Below are 20,227 nucleotides of genomic sequence, written 5' to 3' on the forward strand. Positions count from 1 at the left end.
TTTTTCTTGTCTTACCAACTCCCCTTTTTTCTTTATCTATTCAAATTATTAAACTGCTAAAACTGACTCCCAATGCTGGATATGTTTGCCCTTGCTTAATACACACTGGCATAGAAGCAACGGGGTCCATCTTTTTGGTAATTAAATTTAACACTCAACTCAGCCTAGAATTTCCAAGCTGAGATGAGGCATCCCCTTCTGCCAACACAAATCATATGGTGAAACCCTAACTTCCAATAAAGTAGCTTTGAGTCCTAGTATAAGCAGGAATGACTTGCTTTATTTTTGAAAACCCTTTAAATTCTGAAATAATGGTTTTGTTCACCATTAAAATCATACCCCGGTACAAGTTCAGGGGAGGTTAAGCTGGACTCTGCAAAGTTTCCCTTCCCAAGGACCTGATTTGCTGAATAGATAACCAACATCCTAAAATGATGTGGTGTGGTGGAAAATTTCCCCTTGGCTGCAGTACCATTAAACATTACCTTAAGGGAGTTCAAGTAAATGTGCAATGAAGAGGCTTTTGTTGGTTAAGCTGAGGATATGGTATTCCTTAGCTTGGAGAATTAACTCATTTAGAATTTAAACAGAAAATGCAGCACTAGCCTGCTGATAGGTTTCTGGATGGCTTGTGAGCTACCCATCCAACTATCCTCAAAGTGGCAAAGGTATTACCCACTGATGTGCAAGTGTGGTGGGAAGCCTTTTCCAGCTCAACAGTTCCCTAACCTCTTACTTATTAGTAGTAGTAGTTTCATCACTAAGTCACACCTGACTCTTGCAACTCCACAGACTGTAGCCTGCCAGGCTCCTCTGTCCATGGGATTCTCCAGGCACAAATACTGGAGTGGGTTGCCATTTCCTTACTTATTATGTGATGTGAAAGACTGAATGTTTGTGTCCCTTGCCAAATTCATGTCAAAACCCTAACCCCAATATGGTTGTACTTGGAGATAACAGCCTCTGAGAAAGTAAGGTTAAACAAGGTCATAAGGCTGAGGCCCTAATTTAAAAGGATTAGTGTCCTTATAAGAGGCACCAAGGGAAGACACAGGGAAATCGGTCGCACTGCAGTCCATGGGGTCACAAAGAGCCGGATGTGACTTAGCCACTGAATAACAACAACAAAAATAACAAGAGAACCAAAGAGCTCATTTCTCCTTTCTCTTTCTGCTACACTTTTGCATGTACCCAGGAAAGGCCACGTGGAGATACAGAAGGTGGCCATCTACAAACCAGGAAGAAAGCTCTCGCAAGAAGCCAAGACCTGCTGAAACCTTGATCTTCATCTTGGACTTTTCAGCTTCCAGAACGGTGAGAAAATAAGATTCTATTGTTCAAGCCATGCAGGCTATGGTATTCTGTTACGGCAGACTGAGCAGACTAATACAGATGGTTATTATGAACTGTATTAAGAAGTGAACAACCTACCAGGGTTGCAATAATTACCATCCACAGCAATCACCTAATGACTGTTATTGTGTACATCAGAGGTCATCAAAACACTAGATTTTAGAAATTAAGAAAATAATCCCACTTACAGTTGCATCAAGAAGAATAAAGTATCTAGCAATAAATTTAACCAAGGAGGTGAAAGACACATACACTGAAAACTGTATAGTCACTGATGAAAGAAATTATAGAAGACATAAATAAGTTGTAAGATATTCTGTACTCAGGTACTGGAAAAATTAATAAAATTAATATTGTAAAATGTCCATATTACCTAAAGCCACTGATAGATTCAATACAATCCCTATCAAAATTCAATTGGTATTTTTCATAGAAATAGAACAAATAATCCTAAAATTGTATGGAACCACAAAAGACCCCAAATAGACAAAGCAATCTTGAGAAGGACAAGCTGGAGGCATCACACTTCATGATTTTAAACTATACTACAAAGCTATTACCATAGCATAAACTATAATCAAAACAGCATGATATTGGCATAAAAACAGACACACAAAGGAACAAAGTAGAAAGCTCATAAATAAACCCACACATATATGGTCAATTAATTTGTGACAAAGAGCCATGAATATACACTGCAAAAGGAAAATCTCTTCCATAAATGATATTGAGAAAACTGGACAGGCACATGCAAAAGAATAAAACTGGACCAGTATCTTACACGGTACACAAAAATCAACTCAAAATGGACTAAAGACTTGAACATAAGACCTGAAATCATAAAACTCTGAGAAGAAAACATAAGGGTAAGCTCCTTCACATCAGTCTTGGCAATGATTTTTAGATTTGACACCCAAAGCAGAAAAAAACAAGCAGAACTACATCAAACTAAAAATCTATACAGCAAAGGAAGCCACCAACAAAATTAAATGATAACCTATGAAACGGGAGAAAATATTTGCAAATCACATATCAGATAAGTGGTTAATATCCAAAATATATGAAGAAATCATACAACTCAATAGTAAAAGTCCCAAACAATCCAGTTAAAAAATGGGCAGAGGGTCTTCCCTGGTTGTCCAGTGGCTAAGTCTCCATGCTTCCAATGGGGGGAAGGTTTGATCTAGGTTTGATCTCTGGTGAGGGTAGAAGTTCCCACATGCCACAACTAAAGATCCCACATGCCACAGTGAAGATGGAGGATCCTGCATGTAGCAACTAAGACCCAGCCCAGCCAAATATATAAATAAATATTTTTTTTAATACGGGCAGAGAAACTGAACAGACATTTTTCTAAAGACATACAGATTGCCAATAGTACATGAAGCAGTGCTCAGTATCACTAATTATCAGGAAAGTACAAATCAGAACCACAGTGAGATCTCTTCACACCTGTTAGAGTAACAGTGTGGGGGTCCCTTAAAAATTGTAAATAGAGCTACCATAGGATGCAGCAATTCTAGGTGTTTATCTGAAAGAGATGAAGGCACTAACTTGAAAAGATACCTGCATTTCCATGTTCATTGTAGCATTATTTACAAGAGTCAAAGGAGGAAAGCGATCTAGAATGAATGGATTAAGAAGTTGTGCACGTACACACAATGGAATATCACTCAGCCAGAAAAAAGGAGGAAAACCTGCCTTTTGTGACAACATGGATGAACCTTGAGGGAATTATGCTAAATGAAAGAAGTAAGACAGAGAAAAACAAATACTATATAATTATATAATCTCATGTATATGTGAAATCTTAAAAAAAAAAAAAACACCTCATAGATACAGAGAACAAATTGGTGATTGCTATACACAGGGAATAGGGGGTCTGGGATGAGCAAAATGGGTGAAAGTAGTCAAAAGGTACAAAATTTAAAATATAAAATAATTAAGTGCTGGAGATGTGATATACTGCATAGAGACATAGTTAACAATACTGTATTGTGTATTGGAAAGTTGCTAAGAGAAAAGTAAAACTTAAAAGTTCTCATCACAAGAAAAGAATTGTATCAATGTGTAGTGATGAATGTCAGCTAAACTTATTGTGATCATTTCATAAAATATACATATATCAAATTATTATGGTGTACACCTAAAACTAATACACTGTTATATGTCTATTATATTTAAATTTTTTAAAATGCTCACTTTTAACTCAGGATTTATTTTATGTCAGATGAGGAATCAATTGTCAATTAATCTTATATGTACACTACTTTTTATCATTATCATTTAAATATATTTATGGATCATTTTACCTAATTTGCAAGAAAAGTTAGTTTATCTTTCATGACATTGTCTTATATTTATGTAATACATTTTTCCCAAGAAGTTCAAAGGATTTTTCTCAAAACTTCTCACTGGTTTTGATTGAAGCCCCAGGATCTGGGCAAAAGGTTGATTTCCATTGCCCTAGTTTTCATTAAAAATAATTTTGCTTTCTCTTGGTATTTGATGAGAGAAGCAGCTCTTTGATTTGGGGATCTTTTTAAAATTGACTTTGTTCTTTTTTAATCCCAACTGCTCCAGGCATCATTAGCTCATCTTAATAGAAGTTTCAATTTCCTTTTATCCCTTTGAGCTTGGATTCCAATGTCCTCAAAGCAGCACCTTTTAATTGGCCTGGAAAAGGTCACCGTTTCAAGGAAAGGAAGCCATATCATACATTTTACAGAGTCAATGAGGGTCTCTGAGATCAGAAAGGGATGGTTGCAGAGGGTGGATTCACCCTCCAGCAAATGTCTAGGTGGCATGTGATTACCTCCTAAACATTTTCAATGTAATCTTCCACATAATTACATATACCCACTCTCATTTCAGCACATTCCCTGCTACAATTAATTGGCCTTTATTTATTTATTTATTTTTTGGCCTTCATTTAAAATTCATTTGTCTTTAAGATTTTGTTCTCCTTTTTTAGTTTAGCCAGTGGCGAAGGGGCAGTGTTAATTTGGACAGTGGTTTCCTTATATGTAATAACTTTCAGTGACACTCTCCTATACAGACACCCCAATCATACACTTTTTAGAAAATGATACAAGGACACCTGATGCATTATCCTAATAAAAGGGCATCTGATGTATATATCTGATGTATTCTCCACCTTCAGGGACTCCCTACCACATGTTGTCTTGTATATTCTAGCAGTAATTTCTCCAAAGTCTAAAATGTAATCAAACCTTACATATACATGGACACAGTTTACCATCAAAGAAAGTTTTTGAGGGAAGCCTCCCTGATTACTTTACTTTCTTCTAGTGTTACAAAAGCTAATCTGGATCTAGAGTGGGTACCTAAATCCTGCAGTGGAGGAGGAGGCAGTAAACCTTTCAAGGATCTGAAAGAATTCAGAAACTTGACTCCATCAGGGCAGCAGTAAGGAAGGGAGGGGGAGCTGCTGAAAAAAATCCTGGTCTTTAAGGGGCTAGCCTTCCACTTCAAAGACTCACCGACGTAAAGAAATACTCTACAATATTTCATCTCTTTAACTATCAAGACACTCTTAAGCCTCAATATTTGGTACCCCAGGAGTCATTACTCAGACACTTATGAAAAGTTAAGCATTATTATTTCCACAGAATTCCTATCTTACAGAAGGGATCATGGGTACATATTATGGAAAAGTAGTATATTAGAAGGATGATACAATACACAATATACCTACAATACATCTAAAAATGTAGGTCCACAGGTTTCTTTTTTCTATATTATTAAAAAAAATAAATTGAAAAAGTGATTTTTTTAAAACAAACTTTTCAGGATAAAGTTCCTTAGTTTCCCCTTCTTTTGAAGAATTGGGTGAGATTCTAAGTTGAATGAACCTAATAGAAGGAGACCATCAAGAACAAGATAAAAAACTGTCCTCATCTAGTTTTCGCGGAAGCACTGTGTTCTGTTACATTCACCCACACAAGAGACTGACATGGACATTTTGGAACACAATCGAGGAAGAGAGATCTTAACAGCCCAGATCTCTAGATCATGACATGGAAGTAACAGGTGAAGGAATTAAATACTAACTAACCTAAAAAAGATTTGGCAGAAAAATGTTAACTGTCCTCAAAAGGTCAGAAGATGGTGAAATGGAAAAACCATTCAATATCTTTTATTTGGTTCAAGAAGGATAAAAGGACTGAAGTTATAATAGAATTCGTATAAAGAAGAATACCACTGTAATTTGAAGTGGCCTGAAAATAAAATCATGTGCTTTGGTACTTAGGGGTTCACTTTCCCAGATGGTGTTCAAGCAGAGGCTGGCATACCACTCTAGTGAGCTGCTGTAAAATGCATGAGACAAGAAACTGAACCGCCTGGATTTTTAGTTTCCTTCTAACTGTCAAGATCTATGAAAACACCTGCCTTGGGGAAGATTATTTGATGCAACAAAATTAGGTACAGCCAAATAATTCAAATACTAATGGTTTCAGGTATCCAGGATGTAGGATTTATCCTGTGTAGGCTTTCCTACCACAAAGCTGAAGAGTTATTTTATTCCATTAAAATAGATTGTCTGTTAAACCAGTCTACTTGACTTGTGTGTGTGTGCTAAGTTGCTTCAGTCAAGTCCAACTCTGTGCAACTCTGTGGATCCTAGCCCACCAGGCTCCTCTGTCCCTTGGAATCTCCAGGCAAGAATACTGGAGTGGGTTGCCATGTCCTACTCCAGGGGATCTTCTCTACCCAGGGACTGAACTCCCATCTCTTATGTCTCCTGCATTGGTAGGTGGGTTCTTCACCACTAGTGCCACCTGGGAAGCCCGTACTTGACTTAGACAAGACAAAGCAAAACTACAAAGTCCTCTTAAGGATGTTCCACCGAGACTGTTTATCTACACTCATCTACTTCAATTGGCTCTTCTGAAATGTCCGGGTGGGTTCTGTTGGGAGGAGGGATGCAGGCTTTATGCAGCCGTCGTGTCACTCAGCTGGGATGTGGAGAAGATTCCTCCACTCCCCCGAAGAGCCTTCAGCAGCTCTTCCCTTGGGGCCTCCATCAGCAGAGGAGGAACTAAATGAGGCTTGAGCCCTGAGAAGCATCACCTGACTGTTGAGAGGCAGTGGGTCAAACCCAGACCACCTCGTGACCTACAGGGAGGGGATGAAGAGAGAAACCGCAGGGAGGGAGGTGTTTCTTCAACAACTCCCTGTTCGTGCTGGTATTTGTGAAGTGTTAGTCACTCAGTTGTGTCCAACTTCTGCGACACATGGGCTGTAGCCCGCCAGGCTCCTCTGTCCATGGGATTCTCCAGGCAAGAATACTGGAGTGGGTAGCCATTTCCCTTCTCCAGGGGATCTTCCCAACCCAGGGATCAAACCCAGGCCTTCTGTATTGCAGGCACATGCTTTACCGTCTGAGCCACCACCTCACAGGTACTTGTGAAGTGCATCATAAACTAACTCTTACTCCACAATAGACCTCCACATGAGGCTACAGAGACCACTTCATATTAATCCATTTAGTTAAAAGACCTGTTAAAGAGATAGAGATGGTGTGTTGCTAAAATACACTTGAAGAGCCGGGGTTCAAGTTCTGACTTTCTGGTTTCTAATCTTGAGCAAGTAAATTGCTTAGCCTCTCCAGGCCTCAGCTTCCTCATCTATAAAATGGGACTAGGAATAGTGGCTCGCTCTCCCTGAGTCCTAGATAAATGATAGCTCCTGTTACGTTCACAGAAACAGAAAATTGAGTCCCTCCTGAACTTGCCTCTCCTTCAGTCCTGTCCAAGACACAAAAGGAACAATAGCGGCATTGAGCTAAGAATCTAGGTCACATCAGACCTGTGGCTCTGCTGATTGGAAAATAACATGAACCCAGACTGGGGCATGCTGAAAGGGAAAGTGAATCCTGTACAACTTTTAAAGGAAAATAAGATGAAACTGTATTTCCTGACATGGAGAGGTGTCCAAAATTATTAAATGAAAATGCATGTTAGAAAACAGTGTGATCATCTACTGGAAAAAAGGATTAGTATTAAATACATAATGGTAACTCATCAGCATCTATAAAAGAGAAGAACTGGAGGAATTTCCACCCAACAATGGATAATGATTTGGGGAGCAATTCAGGATTACATGGGACATTCACTCTATATCTGTTATCTGCTACATCTTTTATAAAGAACATTATGTATTTTTAAATTAGGAAAATCAATGTTTAAAAAGAAAAGGCATACTATCCTATTACAGATTTTACATTGTACAGTATACTGATCACCTTACAATGGAACAGGTAATTATAATGAGATAAACAAGTACGGGAAATGGTTCTCTATTCTTTCAAAATGACAACACACGTGCATTTTAGAACCTCTTTCATCATACCATGAGTCCACCCCGAGCCTGTTAAGTAGGTATTTGTGGTTAACACTGTGGGCTGTGCTGCCTTCCATTCTGGTTTGAATCCTGGCTCTCTGTCTTAGTAACCATATGACCTTGAGCAAGTTCCTTAATCACCGTGCCTCGGTAACTTGACCTGTCAAATGGGCCAACTGTAGTATCTCAATGCGGTATTGTAGGTATGAATTGAGATACTCTAGGAAGCACTAAATAAAGAGCTTGGCTGTCATTATTTTCTTCCTCATTTAGAGAAAATTATGGATTCCAATGATACCTTTATCTCAAGCAAAACAGCAAGCCTCCCAGAATCCTGATACTCATCCCCAGTGGTGCCTCTGTAAGACTGGGATTTTATCACTTAATTCATAGAATGTTGCTGTTATCTTCCTATGTAGGCTTCTTACCCCAACATCTCTTTCCTGGAACGGATGGATTCAGCTCTTTTGAGCTTTCCTGCTATCTCTTACAGTTTGGCTTAAATGGCTTCAGTAGCTTTCCACTGTTGAAAGCTTAAATGTCAAACATCTTCATCTGTCCCTTCATACGCTGGCTTCATCCTACCTTACATACATATATTTATTTCTTTTTCAGATTCTTTTACACTATAGGTCATTATAAGATATAGGGTATAATTTCCCGTGTTATACAGTTGATCCTTGCTGTTTACCTATTTTGTAGATGTTAGTGTGTATCCAAATTCCAAGTGTTAATCCCAAATTCCTAATTTATCTCTCCACCTCACATCGTACCTTTCTTATCTGTGACACAGCATTTCAAACACAAACCCTCTGCTTCAGCCACACTGTTCCCCGAGAACCATAAGAGCACTCCTGATTCTGAGCCTTTGCCACAGGCCATTGTTAACCCCCTCACCTCTTAACCACCTCAGCTCAAGATTCCAGCCAGTAACACTAGATTCAAGAAAGCTGGCCTCTCACATCCACGGTTACCTCTATCTTGAAGTCCTAGAGCATCTGACATCCTGATCCACGTTCTCACTGGAAACTCAATTACAGTCAGTGAGGCAGGTATCATATGTAAATTCAACAAGCATTTATGGATCAGACTTTGGGAACTGAGAGATGAAGAACACAAAGTCCCTATCCTCACTGAGCCCATGTTCTGTTAGAGAAGATTAAAAAGTAAGCAAATGATTGCTTGGCCATGAGTGGCCATGTGCTTTGTCAGAGGCATATGCAAGGTACAATGGTGGCCCAAAGACTGAAGTAGTAATGTTAGTTGCTCCGTCATGTCCGACTCTTTGCGACCCCATGGGTTGCAGCCCGCCAAGCTTCTCTGTCCATGGAATTTTCCAGGAAAGAATACTGGAGTGGGTTGCCATTCCCAAAGACAGAGACGAGCACCAAAGAATGAGTCAACATTAAGGGCTTGAAGTGTGTGGCTTCTCTTTCTCTCTCCCAACCAAATTTGTCCTTCCTCTGATCAAAAGTACAAAGCTGGATCTGAAATGTGTGAAGATCCTGTCCTACTTAAGGTCCCAAAATGACAGGCTCTGACTGGTTTCTCCTCTCTGGTACCAGCCTCTCCCTGGAGTATATTTCCATCTTCCCTGCTGCTCAGTTCACCTCTGTCTGCCTATTTGTTTCTTTAAAATGTGAACCAACTGGTCAAGTACAGTAATCTAATTCTGCATTTGGTCTGAGGCCAATGCATTGAGGGCATTCAATAAATAATGGTGCTTGGTGTGCCTTTCCTAGATTCTGGCTATGTAGGTCTGAGACGGCGCTGGGATCCTAGGCGGCAAGCTCGAGAGATGGTGGATGAAGGGTGGTAGAAGTCTGGAGGCCATGAAGGCAAATTTGTTCTGACTGTCTAACCCAGAGATTATACACCTATGGGGCTTGCTGAAGTGAAACCTACACATGCAAATATTATTCTACTGAGTCGGTTAGGGTGTGACCTTCTTCCTGACATAATTTTCCCAGATTCAATCTGGGTAAAAGTACATCAAGGCCTTACTCCCTATGAGCACACAGACCAGTGTTTACTTGCCTTCATTAAGGGAATTCTCTTTCCTGTGAGTGGGTGGTTCTGGGAGGGGCAAGGCAGGAGCCTCTGTTGGATTATCTGGGCAGTCCCAAGGAAGGAAGAGCATGAAGAAGACAGGAAATCCTCAGAATAGAATTTCCTTGACAATGTGTGTCTGCCTAACCATCAATCCATTCATTCTTCTTATCTACCAAGGGATTGGTGGTGAAGCTATAAGGATGAATAACATGAGTCCTCCTGGTTCAAGGGAGATACTCAAGAAATATTTATGGAATTAATGATTTAAGAATATGCATAAGCTTTACTTTGATTACCATTTCCTACTGGAGAACATTCTGTACTTTCTGTATGCCGCATGTCATCAGCCCACAGTTAACAGAGGCATCATAGCCAGCACAAAAAGGATCTTCCAGCATATCCCCTACATTCTTGAATTGAGATCCCAAATTGCCTCATTTTTAATGTTCTTCCCTACTGTCTTCTCCTAATCTCCATTTATGATTCCACTGTCTCCTTCTCCAGGCTTCTGAATGATAATTCAAATACTGATTGCTTTCAGGCTACACTGGTGGTTTCAACTTCACCTCTAGCTCTCCCTTCTAAGCCCAATTGTCTCAGACAGCAGGGGGCTGGAGAGAAGTCAATGGAGTTAGCTCCCCATTCTATCTAGATCACCTGGCTTGAGGGCAGTCAGGCTTGTCTGGCTGCATCTCCCATTCTCCGCCTATAGAATGGTGATGAGGCCAACTGGCCCAGGGAACGAGCAAGGGTTGGTGAGCTCATAGCTGGAAGGGATGATGTATCCAAGAACAAAGCAATATCATGAGGTGAAATTCTGATTTTATGGTTCATCAATACCAAGTCTCATATTGTTTCTGGCTTTTCTGCTTCTGTGATTTTTGGCACGTGACTTCTAAGGAAAACGTCCGGATAACAAGCACAACTCGTCTTCTCAAGCACAGACTCCCATATATAGAACGGACTTGGCACAAATCAGAACACCCGGGTTAGCTGGCTGCTAATCAAACAACGCCAGTAGATGAACAAGAACAGCACCTGGTTTGGAGAAGCACTTCTGAGGTGGGAGAGCATTTTCTAAAGTGTCACTCAGAGCTGGATTCAATTAAACGACAAGTTTGAAAAGAACTCGTATGTTACAAAATGAGAAATCCCCCTTGATGCTTAAAGATGCAGAATCTGGGCAGATTACAGCTACCACAAAAAGAAAGACAAAAACCACACACACACATACAAAGACACCAATGAATTATTTTGTTTCCCCTGCAGAGTATACAAAACAAATTCTTTGATCATGAAATGTGGAAGTCCCTCTAAAAGAAAACTCCCTTTTCTAGCTGATTGTAATAATCTGGCAGCAGACAAATATGTTAGTGATGTACACAAAAGAGCAGCTAAAATCTAAAACAAATACTGCTCTCATAAGTGGAATAACAATTGGCAAAAATCAATGTCCCGTAGAGTATGGATAACCGTAGTTGTTCCTCTATTGCAATGTTTAAGCATAAGAAGGAACAAGCAGCTATTTCTATTTTAAAAAAAAAAGAAAATTTTCAGAAACAGAATTCTTCTAGAGGAAAGGCCATTTAACCTAAAATCATCCCCCACATTGCCGGAAGATGCATTCAACATCCACGATGGTTTTGTGTGCCACGCAATACTTTTGATTTACCTAATGGAAGAAGTAAGAGTACTTTCTGTTGTATTACTGCCTTCACATTTGCCACCTCTCCCCAGAAGCCCTCATGGAGGAAAGCTGGCTAACAGGAAACAGAGGCCAAGGACTGCTCTCACTTACGGATTTTGCCGCCTTCTCGAGTTTTGGGTCCCAAGCCTGGGGAACATCAGAGCCAGGCAGCCGCCCTTGCTTAGCACCATATCCGAAACAGGCCAGCAACAAGATTGGGATGGGAGAGGAGGACAGCCCAGAGGGAAGAGGAAGAGGCTCTTACTCACCATCCACTCAGCTGGCACTGGTTCTAAAAACAACAGCACTCCCCCACGCAGGAGCACCTCCCCTCCGCCTTGCCTCGGCTCCCATTTGCTGTAACAGGCTGTGCTGCGGGCAAGAGAGGAGATCTGGACGAGGGGAGATGGCCAACAGGTGGGAAACAAACCAGAGACCCCAAGCACATCTCAAAGAAATATTCATTTCCTCGGGGGGTGTGCTGATTCCAGGGGCTTTTCAACAAAATGTAAACCCCTCCAGAGCAGGGACCGGGAAGTTATCTGTGGATTGATCAGGTACTCAGTACAGGGCTATAGGCTTCTACTTAGAATGTCTCCCTACAACCAGAACCTCCTGCCAAAGGTGGGAGCAGTTCTTTGAGACCCAAGTTAAGGACGTTTCTGAGACCCCCTCCCTCAAAAATCTGGCTTCTTTGCTGCTTCAAGGGTGGTTGTTGTTTAGCTGTTGTGTCCCAACTCTTTGAGTTCCCAAGGACCGTAACCCACCAGGCTCCTCTGTGCCTGGGGGTTTTTCAGGCAAGAATACTGGAGTGGGTTGCCACTTCCTTCTCCAAGTGATCTTCTCGGATCAAGGATTGAGCCTGCATCTCCTGCATTGGTAGGCAGATACTTTACCACTGAGCCACCTGGGAAGCCCTGCTTCAAGGGACCTGCCTTATTCTTATTCACTCTGTTCCCCTAAAGCCCATTCCAGTTTCTACCGAGACAAGGGTTCCTAAGTTCATAGAGTTCTGGGTTGTCTGTGTTACTCATGGCCTAATACCCCTCCCTCCTCAAGAGGTTAGGTCACTTTGGGGATTGGCAAAAGCTGTAAAGTCTTCAGAAGAGGTAAATACACCATCTCTCTTGATCTGATCCATGGGGACTCATTCCTACAATCAGACTGCAGGGAAGAAGATTTGAAGGGATCATTTCATTTCTACCTTTTTAAATTTCCTTAAAAAAAAATTTTCAGTCATGTAACCTTATTTCCTCAAGGTAATTTTGAAGTTTTGCAGATGAAGACTCAAGAAATGAAATAGGATGGTCTTCATGGATGACTCATGATATTTAAAGTGTTGAACCTACCTGGCCTGGTCCCATTGCATGATAGACAATTAACCTTTAACTTGATCCCTTGAAAGAATATTTTGACTAAAAGAATTTTTAATTTCTTTAACACTTTTGCCCACAGTATGAAAGCAATCCAAGCACTAAATGTAACTAGTGGCCCAGCCATCCAACCAATGTCTCTTTTTAGGAGTAAATAGAACATGCGATATCAGACAATTCATTTCTGAAGTTTCTATAAATTCAGTGCTAGTAAAAAAAACTAGGATTGAGAAAAGTAGAGCTTGAAGTCTCTCGTTGACTCACCTAACAGGCTTGGCAAAAGCTTTCTCTGATGTTCCCAAGAAGACAACCTCTTAGGTGTCCAGGTCCCAGTCACTCCACTCAACCTCCAATCCCAGTGCAGGCTAGGGGGTGTTGCCTAGTTCCCCTGGGCTATTCAGATGCCACTCATTGCAGAGATTCAGAGTCATTAAATCCTGCCAGACCTGACCTGGAGACCTGGGAGGGGAAAGGCATTAGAAGAGGCACTGAGCCCAGAACCTTGCATACTCCTTTCAAGACTCAACAACACACACTGATTTAGCAAGGTTCCTCCGGTCCCTGGCTTTGATTCATGATCTCCAGGCTCCGTAATGAGGGTGTCTCCCCGGCACAATTGAAAGGGTTTTGAAAGGGACTTCCCACAACCTCTAAAGTTTGGAATCATCCTGGAAAACACAGGTTCATCATTTGGGGCAGAATTTCTACCTTCATAGTTGTTTCTTCTTTATCAAATCTCTCATTGGCCAGTGGAGTGAGTGACTGTGAGGTTGCATCAGCTTCTAAAGCCCTATTCTTCTTCATAAACTAACATCAACCTCTGCAGAGACCACATGGAGAAAGGAAACACTGAATTTCACACAAGAAAAAGAGAGAAGAGGACTTTCCTGGTGGCCTAGAGGATAAGAATCTGCCTGCCAACACAGGGTACGCAAGTTCGATCCCTGGTCCAGATAGAGTCCATATGCCTCGGGGTAACTAAGCCCATGCACCACAACTACTCAAGCCCGTGCACCTAGAACCTGTGCTCCACAACAAAAGAAGCCACAGCAATGCGAAGCCCATGCACTGCAACTAGAGAGGAGCTCCTACTCCTCACAACTAGAGGACAGAAGGCCCAACAACCAAAGAAAAAAATTTAAAAAAAATTATTTTTAAAAAGAGAGAGAGAAGGAGCCTGAGTTACTCAGAGTAGTCTCTCTTTCTTCAGATGTTTCCTTCCCCTAAACATAACGATACTTCTATTGTCCTCATTTTTGCTACCAAGGTCCCATTCCTGATTACATTACCAGAGTGAGGCTGAGACCTCAAACTTTATGTTTTCAATAGACTTAGACCCACATGCAAAACAGTGAGGCCTTCTTTATCATGTGCATGTGCAAGTGCTGGGGTTCAACCCTTCCAGGGACATTTTTCCATGACACAGGATGAAGTGAAAGTTGCTCAGTTATGTCTGACTCTTTGCGACCCCGTGGACTCTTCAGTCCATGGAATTCTCTAGGCCAGAATACTGGAGTGGGTAGGCCAGAATACTGGAGTGGGTAGCCTTTCCCTTCTCCAGGGGATCTTCCCAACCCAGGGATCAAACCCAGGTCTCCCACATTGCAGGCAGATTCTTTACCAGCTGAGCCACAAGGGAAGCCCATTCAGAAAAGCACTGTCATATCTTCTTTCTTGTGAAAACTACTGGTTACTTAAATAAAACTGTATATTATATAGAACTATCTTTTTCCCCATTCAGGAGTGAATACAAATACTATAATTCTAGGGAAATAATAGGTAAACGGGATTGCTAGGCAGATTAGGAAAAGTGACTTTAAATTAGTAGTAATTTCAGGGATGAAATAAAAGCCTGCTTTTGAGTCTCTACCTAGACTTTCTGTGAAAATAACTACACAGGATGTCCATTAAATACTTACTAACTTGATTCCCCTTGGGTTCCTAATGGTCAGAGTATTTGTTAAACAACAAATGAACTTGTCCTTCAGAGTCAAAATTAAATGTTGTACATCTACACTTTCCTTTTGGAAAGCTTTTGGTATTTTTTGACCTGACAGCTAGTAAATGCGATGATTGATGGATTGGTTGCTTTTATTACCTTCCAGACAGACTCTTATTTTAGGTGTGGTCAAAGTGAAAATATGAGGAGTAATAAGCTCATAGGAGTAGTCCTTATCCTCTAAATTAGAACAACCTAGCAGTCATTGGAAGTGCCCAAGACTGGAATTGTTATTGTTTTAATCTGAAAATGACAACATAGAACACAGCCAACAGGCATGCAGCATTTTATCATGGGTGATGCAGCTTTAATTGGTATGTAGAAGGCATACCTGGGGAATTAGTTCTTGGACTATAAGCCAATCAGATCACTTTCAATATTTCTCAATGTTTAGTTTCATCTTATAATTAAGTAACAATGATCATTTCCTGGCAGCTAATGACTGGCTAGAGGAGTCAGAAGCTTCATTAGGTTTATAATTTATTAAATTCTAAGCTCCTCCTCTGCAGTGTTTCAAAAAAAGAAAGCAACCTCAAATTCCAAAATGATTAAAGATAACCTCCAACCATATTTCATATATATAAGTGTTCACTTGTTCGTCAAAGGCCAACTTTATTATTTTCTGAGTTAAAAATACCCACAACTGTGTGTTATTATATAAGCAGGAAATAATGATGTTGATGTAAATTTGATAGAGATCTATTAAACTATGTTAACACACACATACATGCACACATGCTAAAACCAAAGTAGAGTGCATAGCTCATGCTTCCTTTAAGATTCTTTCTGTGACAATTTCAAACCCTTGACTATTCATTAATTTGAGCAGTAGCATACTCTTTTATTTCTTGCCCACGTTTTATGCATTATAACTTCTGCGCACTTTTGTACCAGCACTGGTTTTATCAAATGTCATCTGCTTTTCTTTTCTGGAATCTCCTTTCCACATGCCTTGTGATAAAGGATGTTGAAGAGCTGGTTTCTGGAGCTTTCAGGCTGCCTGAGTTCCAAACCCAAACTATTATGTAAATATGATTTTTGTTATTTGGGTGAAAAGGAGAGCTATAAAATTTGAAATTTTGCTGAAATACAAGCATTTCCCAACTTAAGTACAAACTGTGTTGCAAGATTTCAATGGTAAGTTAGTTACCTGGATTTTAAAGAATGCAGTGTGACCTTATTGAAAGCGGTTGGTTATGATAGTCCCTAATTTGTGAGGTAAGGATTCAGTGAGTTGTTATATTACAGCTCTAAAACCACATTCCGTGTGTGTGTGTGTGTGTGTGTGTGTGTGTTCAGTCACTCAGTTGTGTCCAACTCTTAGAGACCCCATGGACTATACCCCGCCAGGCTTCTATGTCCTTGGAATTTTCCAGGCAAGAATACTGGAGTGGGTTGTCATTTCCTCTTCCAGGCGATCTTCCTGACCCAGGGATCCAACCTGGATCTCCTGCATCTCCTGTATTGCAGGCGAATTCTTTACCACTGTCCCACCTGAGAAACTCAAGCAGCACACTAAATGCTCTGTACATGCTGGTTTTTCATTATTATTGCCTCATGTTCTACTTGGTTCTGCTATAGGAAGCAGACCCAAGAAACTAGTGAAAGTGAAAGTCGCTCAGTTGTGTCTGACTCTTTGCAACCCCAAGGGCTGTATAGTTGATGGAATTCTCTAGGCCAGAATTCTGGAGTGGGTAGCCTTTCCCTTCTCCAGGGGATCTTCCCAACCCAGGGATCGAACCCACGTCTCCCGCAATGCAGGCGGATTCTTTACCAGCTGAACCACCAGGGCAGCCCAAGGATAATTAGAAGTAGCATGGATAATATCAGGGTGACTCCATGAAAGCTTAATCCCCCCAAGCAGACACTGTAGGTCAAATTTCCTAGGAATGTATATTAGTTTTGATTCACCATTCTCAAACCTGAGACTAGGAGACTTTCTAGCAATCTTAGTAATGGTCCTGCCTCATGCCAAAATCCCCAGCTAAAATGGTCATAGAAACCATCCATGTTATACTGAGTGAAGTAAGTCAGACAGAGAAGGAGAAATATCATATGACGTCTGTTATATGTAGAATCTAAAACCAAATGATGCAAAATGAACTCACTTTCAAAACAGAAAGATACAGAGATCAAATTTATGGCTGCCAGAGGGAAGGACAGAGGGAAGGGATAGTTAGAAAGCTTCGGATGGACATGTACACACTGCTATATTTAAAATGGATAACCAACAAGGACCTACTGTATATATAACACAGGGAACTCTGCTCAATGTTATGTGGCAGCTGAGATGGGAAGGGAGTTTGGGGGAGAATGGATACATGTATATACATGGCTGAGTCCCTTCAGTGTTCACCTGAAACTATCACAACACTGTTAACTGGCTATACCCCAATATAAAATAAAAGCTTTATTAAAATGTGGCAAATTTTCAATAAATGTTGTGTGCGTGTGTGCTAAGTCGCTTCCGTCATGTCCAACTCTTGGCGACCCTATGGACCATAACCGTCCAGACTCCTCGGTCCACTGGATTCTCCAGGACTGGAGTGGGTTGCAATGCCTTCCTCCGGGTGATCTTCCCAATTCAGGGATAGAAGTTCCAGAAAAAAGAGAAAGAAAGAAACCATGCATGTGAAGACACTTATCACTGTATCATCTCCTGTTCTGTCTTCAGCCCGCTGCGGTCCAGCTTTCATCCTCAGCACTCCTTTGCCCTGCTCCTGTCACGGTCACATCGTTCTCTGTTTGCCGAGGTCAGTGCTTTGTGATCATCTCATGAGATTCCTTGGCAGCAGCATTCAACACACATGACTGTTCGCTCCTTGAGAAACATTGTCCTTTCTCGACTTCCACAACACCACACCCTACTGAGTTTTGCCTCCTTCCAACTTGCTGACAGTTGCTTCTCACTTGCCGTTGCTGAGCCTTCCTCCTCTCAAGCTTGCTGTGCCTCGGGGTTTGGTCTTCACATCTTTTCTCTAGTTACAGTCTCTCTGATGAGTGAATCAGGTCCTATGACTTTACATAAATACTTTTTATATGTGGATGACTTTCAACTTTCTCTTCCCAGCTCTGACCTCTCCCTTGGACTCCAAACTCTTCTAAACAACTACCTACCCAGATATCTGATTGACTTATAAAGCACTCTGTGTTTGAGAGGATTTCCCTGGGGGTCCAATGGCTAAGCCTCCACACTCCCAATGCAAGGGACCCAGGTTTGATCCCTTGTCAGGGAATTAGGTCCCATATGTCACAACTAAGAGTTCACATGCCACAACTAAAAGACCTTGAGTGCCACAGCTAAGACCCAGGACAGCCAAATAAATAAATATGTTAAAAAATATGTTTGAAATAGAACTCTTGCTTCTGCTATTCCCTGGCACCCCCACCCCTATCCTCCAAACCTGCTGCTTTCCACTTGTCTCCATCTTAATTCCTTCTTTTAACCTTTTATTCAGTCCCTCAGTAGGCTGTGTGCATGTGTGCATGCTAAGTCGCTTCAGTCGTGTCCAACTCTTGTAGCCCACCAAGCTCTTCTGTCCATGGGATTCTCCAGGCAGGAATACTGGAGTGGGTTGCCATGCCCTCCTCCAGGGGATCTTCCCGACCCTGGGATTGAACTCGCATCTCCTGTGGCTCCTGCATTGCAGGCAGATTCTTCTACCGCTGAGCCACCGGGGAAGCCCCTCCGCAGGTTAGGTGATGCTGCGTCTGGTCTGTCTTGCATCAGAAATCTATCTTCAATCTCAACACTTCAGCCATCTCCATGGCTACCCTCCTAGAACAAGCTACTACCACATCCTTAGATTAGCATAACAGCGTCCTCATTGGTCTCCCTGTGCCTACACGTGCCCTTACATAGTCTAATCCTCAGAAAGGAATCTCAGTGTTATTTGAAAGGAATCAATTAAAAAATTTGTTTCCTGGCATGTACACACTGCTGTGGGCTTCTCTGGGGACTCAGCGGTAAAGAATCTTCCTGCCAATGCAGAAGATGCAGTTTGATCTCTGGGTTGGGAAGATCCCCTTGAGAGGGAAATGGCAACCCACTCCAGTATTTTTGCCTGGGAAATCCCATGGACAGAGGAGCCTGGTGGGCTACAGCTCATGCGATTGCAAAGAGTCAGACATGACTGGGTGACTAAACAACACCAAACTGCTGCATGCATGCGTGCATGCTAAGTCATTTTAGTCATGTCTGACTCTTTGTGACCCCAGGGACTGTAGCCCACCAGGCTCCACCGACTCTCCAAGCGAGAATAATGGAGTGGGTTGCCATGCCCTTCTCCAGGGGACCTTCCTGACTCAGGGACTGAATCTCGATCTCCCTCATTGCAGGTAGATTCTGTACCATCCAAGCCACCAGGGAAGCCCTAATACACTGCTATATTTATTTATTTGTTTATTTTTGGCTGTGCTGAGTCTTCGTTGCTACATGCGGGTTTTCTCTAGAAATACCTTACCTATCTTATTTACCACTGCATTTCCCACACAGAGGAAATGCCTGGCTGGTGGTGGGTACTCTGTAAATATCTGTAGAATGAATGAATGATTCCTAAGTGTAAAAGCAGTTAGTGGGGGCAGCACTTTAGTTGCGGCATATGGGCCCAGTGGCTCCAAGGCCTGTGGAACCTTCCTGGACCAGGGATGGAACCCACGTCCCCTGCATTGGCAGGCGGTCTCATCCACTGGCCACCAGGGAAGTCCCTCAAAGAAATCAATTTGATAATATTGTTGCCCTGCATAAAATCCTCCAACGGCCTCCTGCTACACTTGCACCACAATTCAATTCCTTCCTGGGCCCTATGAGGCCCTTCACCATGTGGCCCTAGCCTACGTTGCTCACGATGCTTCAGCCATACTGGCCTTTCATTTCCTTCAACAACCTGAGATTATTCCCACCTTATGGCCCTTCGGAGAAGGCAATGGCACCCCACTCCAGTACTCTTGCCTGGAAAATCCCATGGATAGAGGAGCCTGGTGGGCTGCAGTCCATGGGGTCGCTAAGAGTCAGACGCAACTGAGCAACTTCACTTTCACTTTTCACTTTCATGCACTGGAGAAGGAAATGGCAACCCACTCCAGTGTTCTTGACTAGAGAATCCCAGGGACAGGGAAGCCTGGCAGGCTGCCGTCTATGGGGTCGCACAGAGTCAGACACGACTGAAGCGACTTAGCAGCAGCAGCAGCATCACGGCCCTCGCTCTTGAATTCTCCCCCTGCCTGGAATGCCCCACACCTCCATATGGCAGGTTCCTTCATCTTATTTAGGGTTTAGTTCAAAATTCACCTGACCTTCTCTGACCCTCATACCTCAAGTAGCCCACCAATCTCTATCGTATGACCCTGCTCTATTTTTTTCACAGCACAAATTACTATCTGGAATTATCTTCTCCA

At 41.9% G+C, this 20,227-nt stretch overlaps 1 protein-coding gene across 4 annotated transcripts in view; it reads right to left on the reverse strand.

The window, feature by feature from the left end:
- The window catches only part of SHROOM3 (shroom family member 3), a 318,505-nt gene that overhangs the window by 111,608 nt on the left and 186,670 nt on the right, over positions 1-20,227 (reverse strand). The window contains exon 1 of one of the 4 annotated variants that reach the window (XM_070458266.1): positions 11,570-11,679. The exons of the other annotated variants lie outside the window; for them this stretch is intronic. Coding sequence (XP_070314367.1) covers positions 11,570-11,649 — 80 coding nt within the window. The 5' untranslated portion in view covers positions 11,650-11,679. Of the gene's footprint in view, positions 1-11,569; positions 11,680-20,227 lie in introns of those variants that run through there. 4 annotated transcript variants of the gene reach the window in all.

This window comes from Odocoileus virginianus, chromosome 29, assembly GCF_023699985.2.
Source record: "Odocoileus virginianus isolate 20LAN1187 ecotype Illinois chromosome 29, Ovbor_1.2, whole genome shotgun sequence".
Lineage (NCBI taxonomy): Eukaryota > Metazoa > Chordata > Mammalia > Artiodactyla > Cervidae > Odocoileus > Odocoileus virginianus.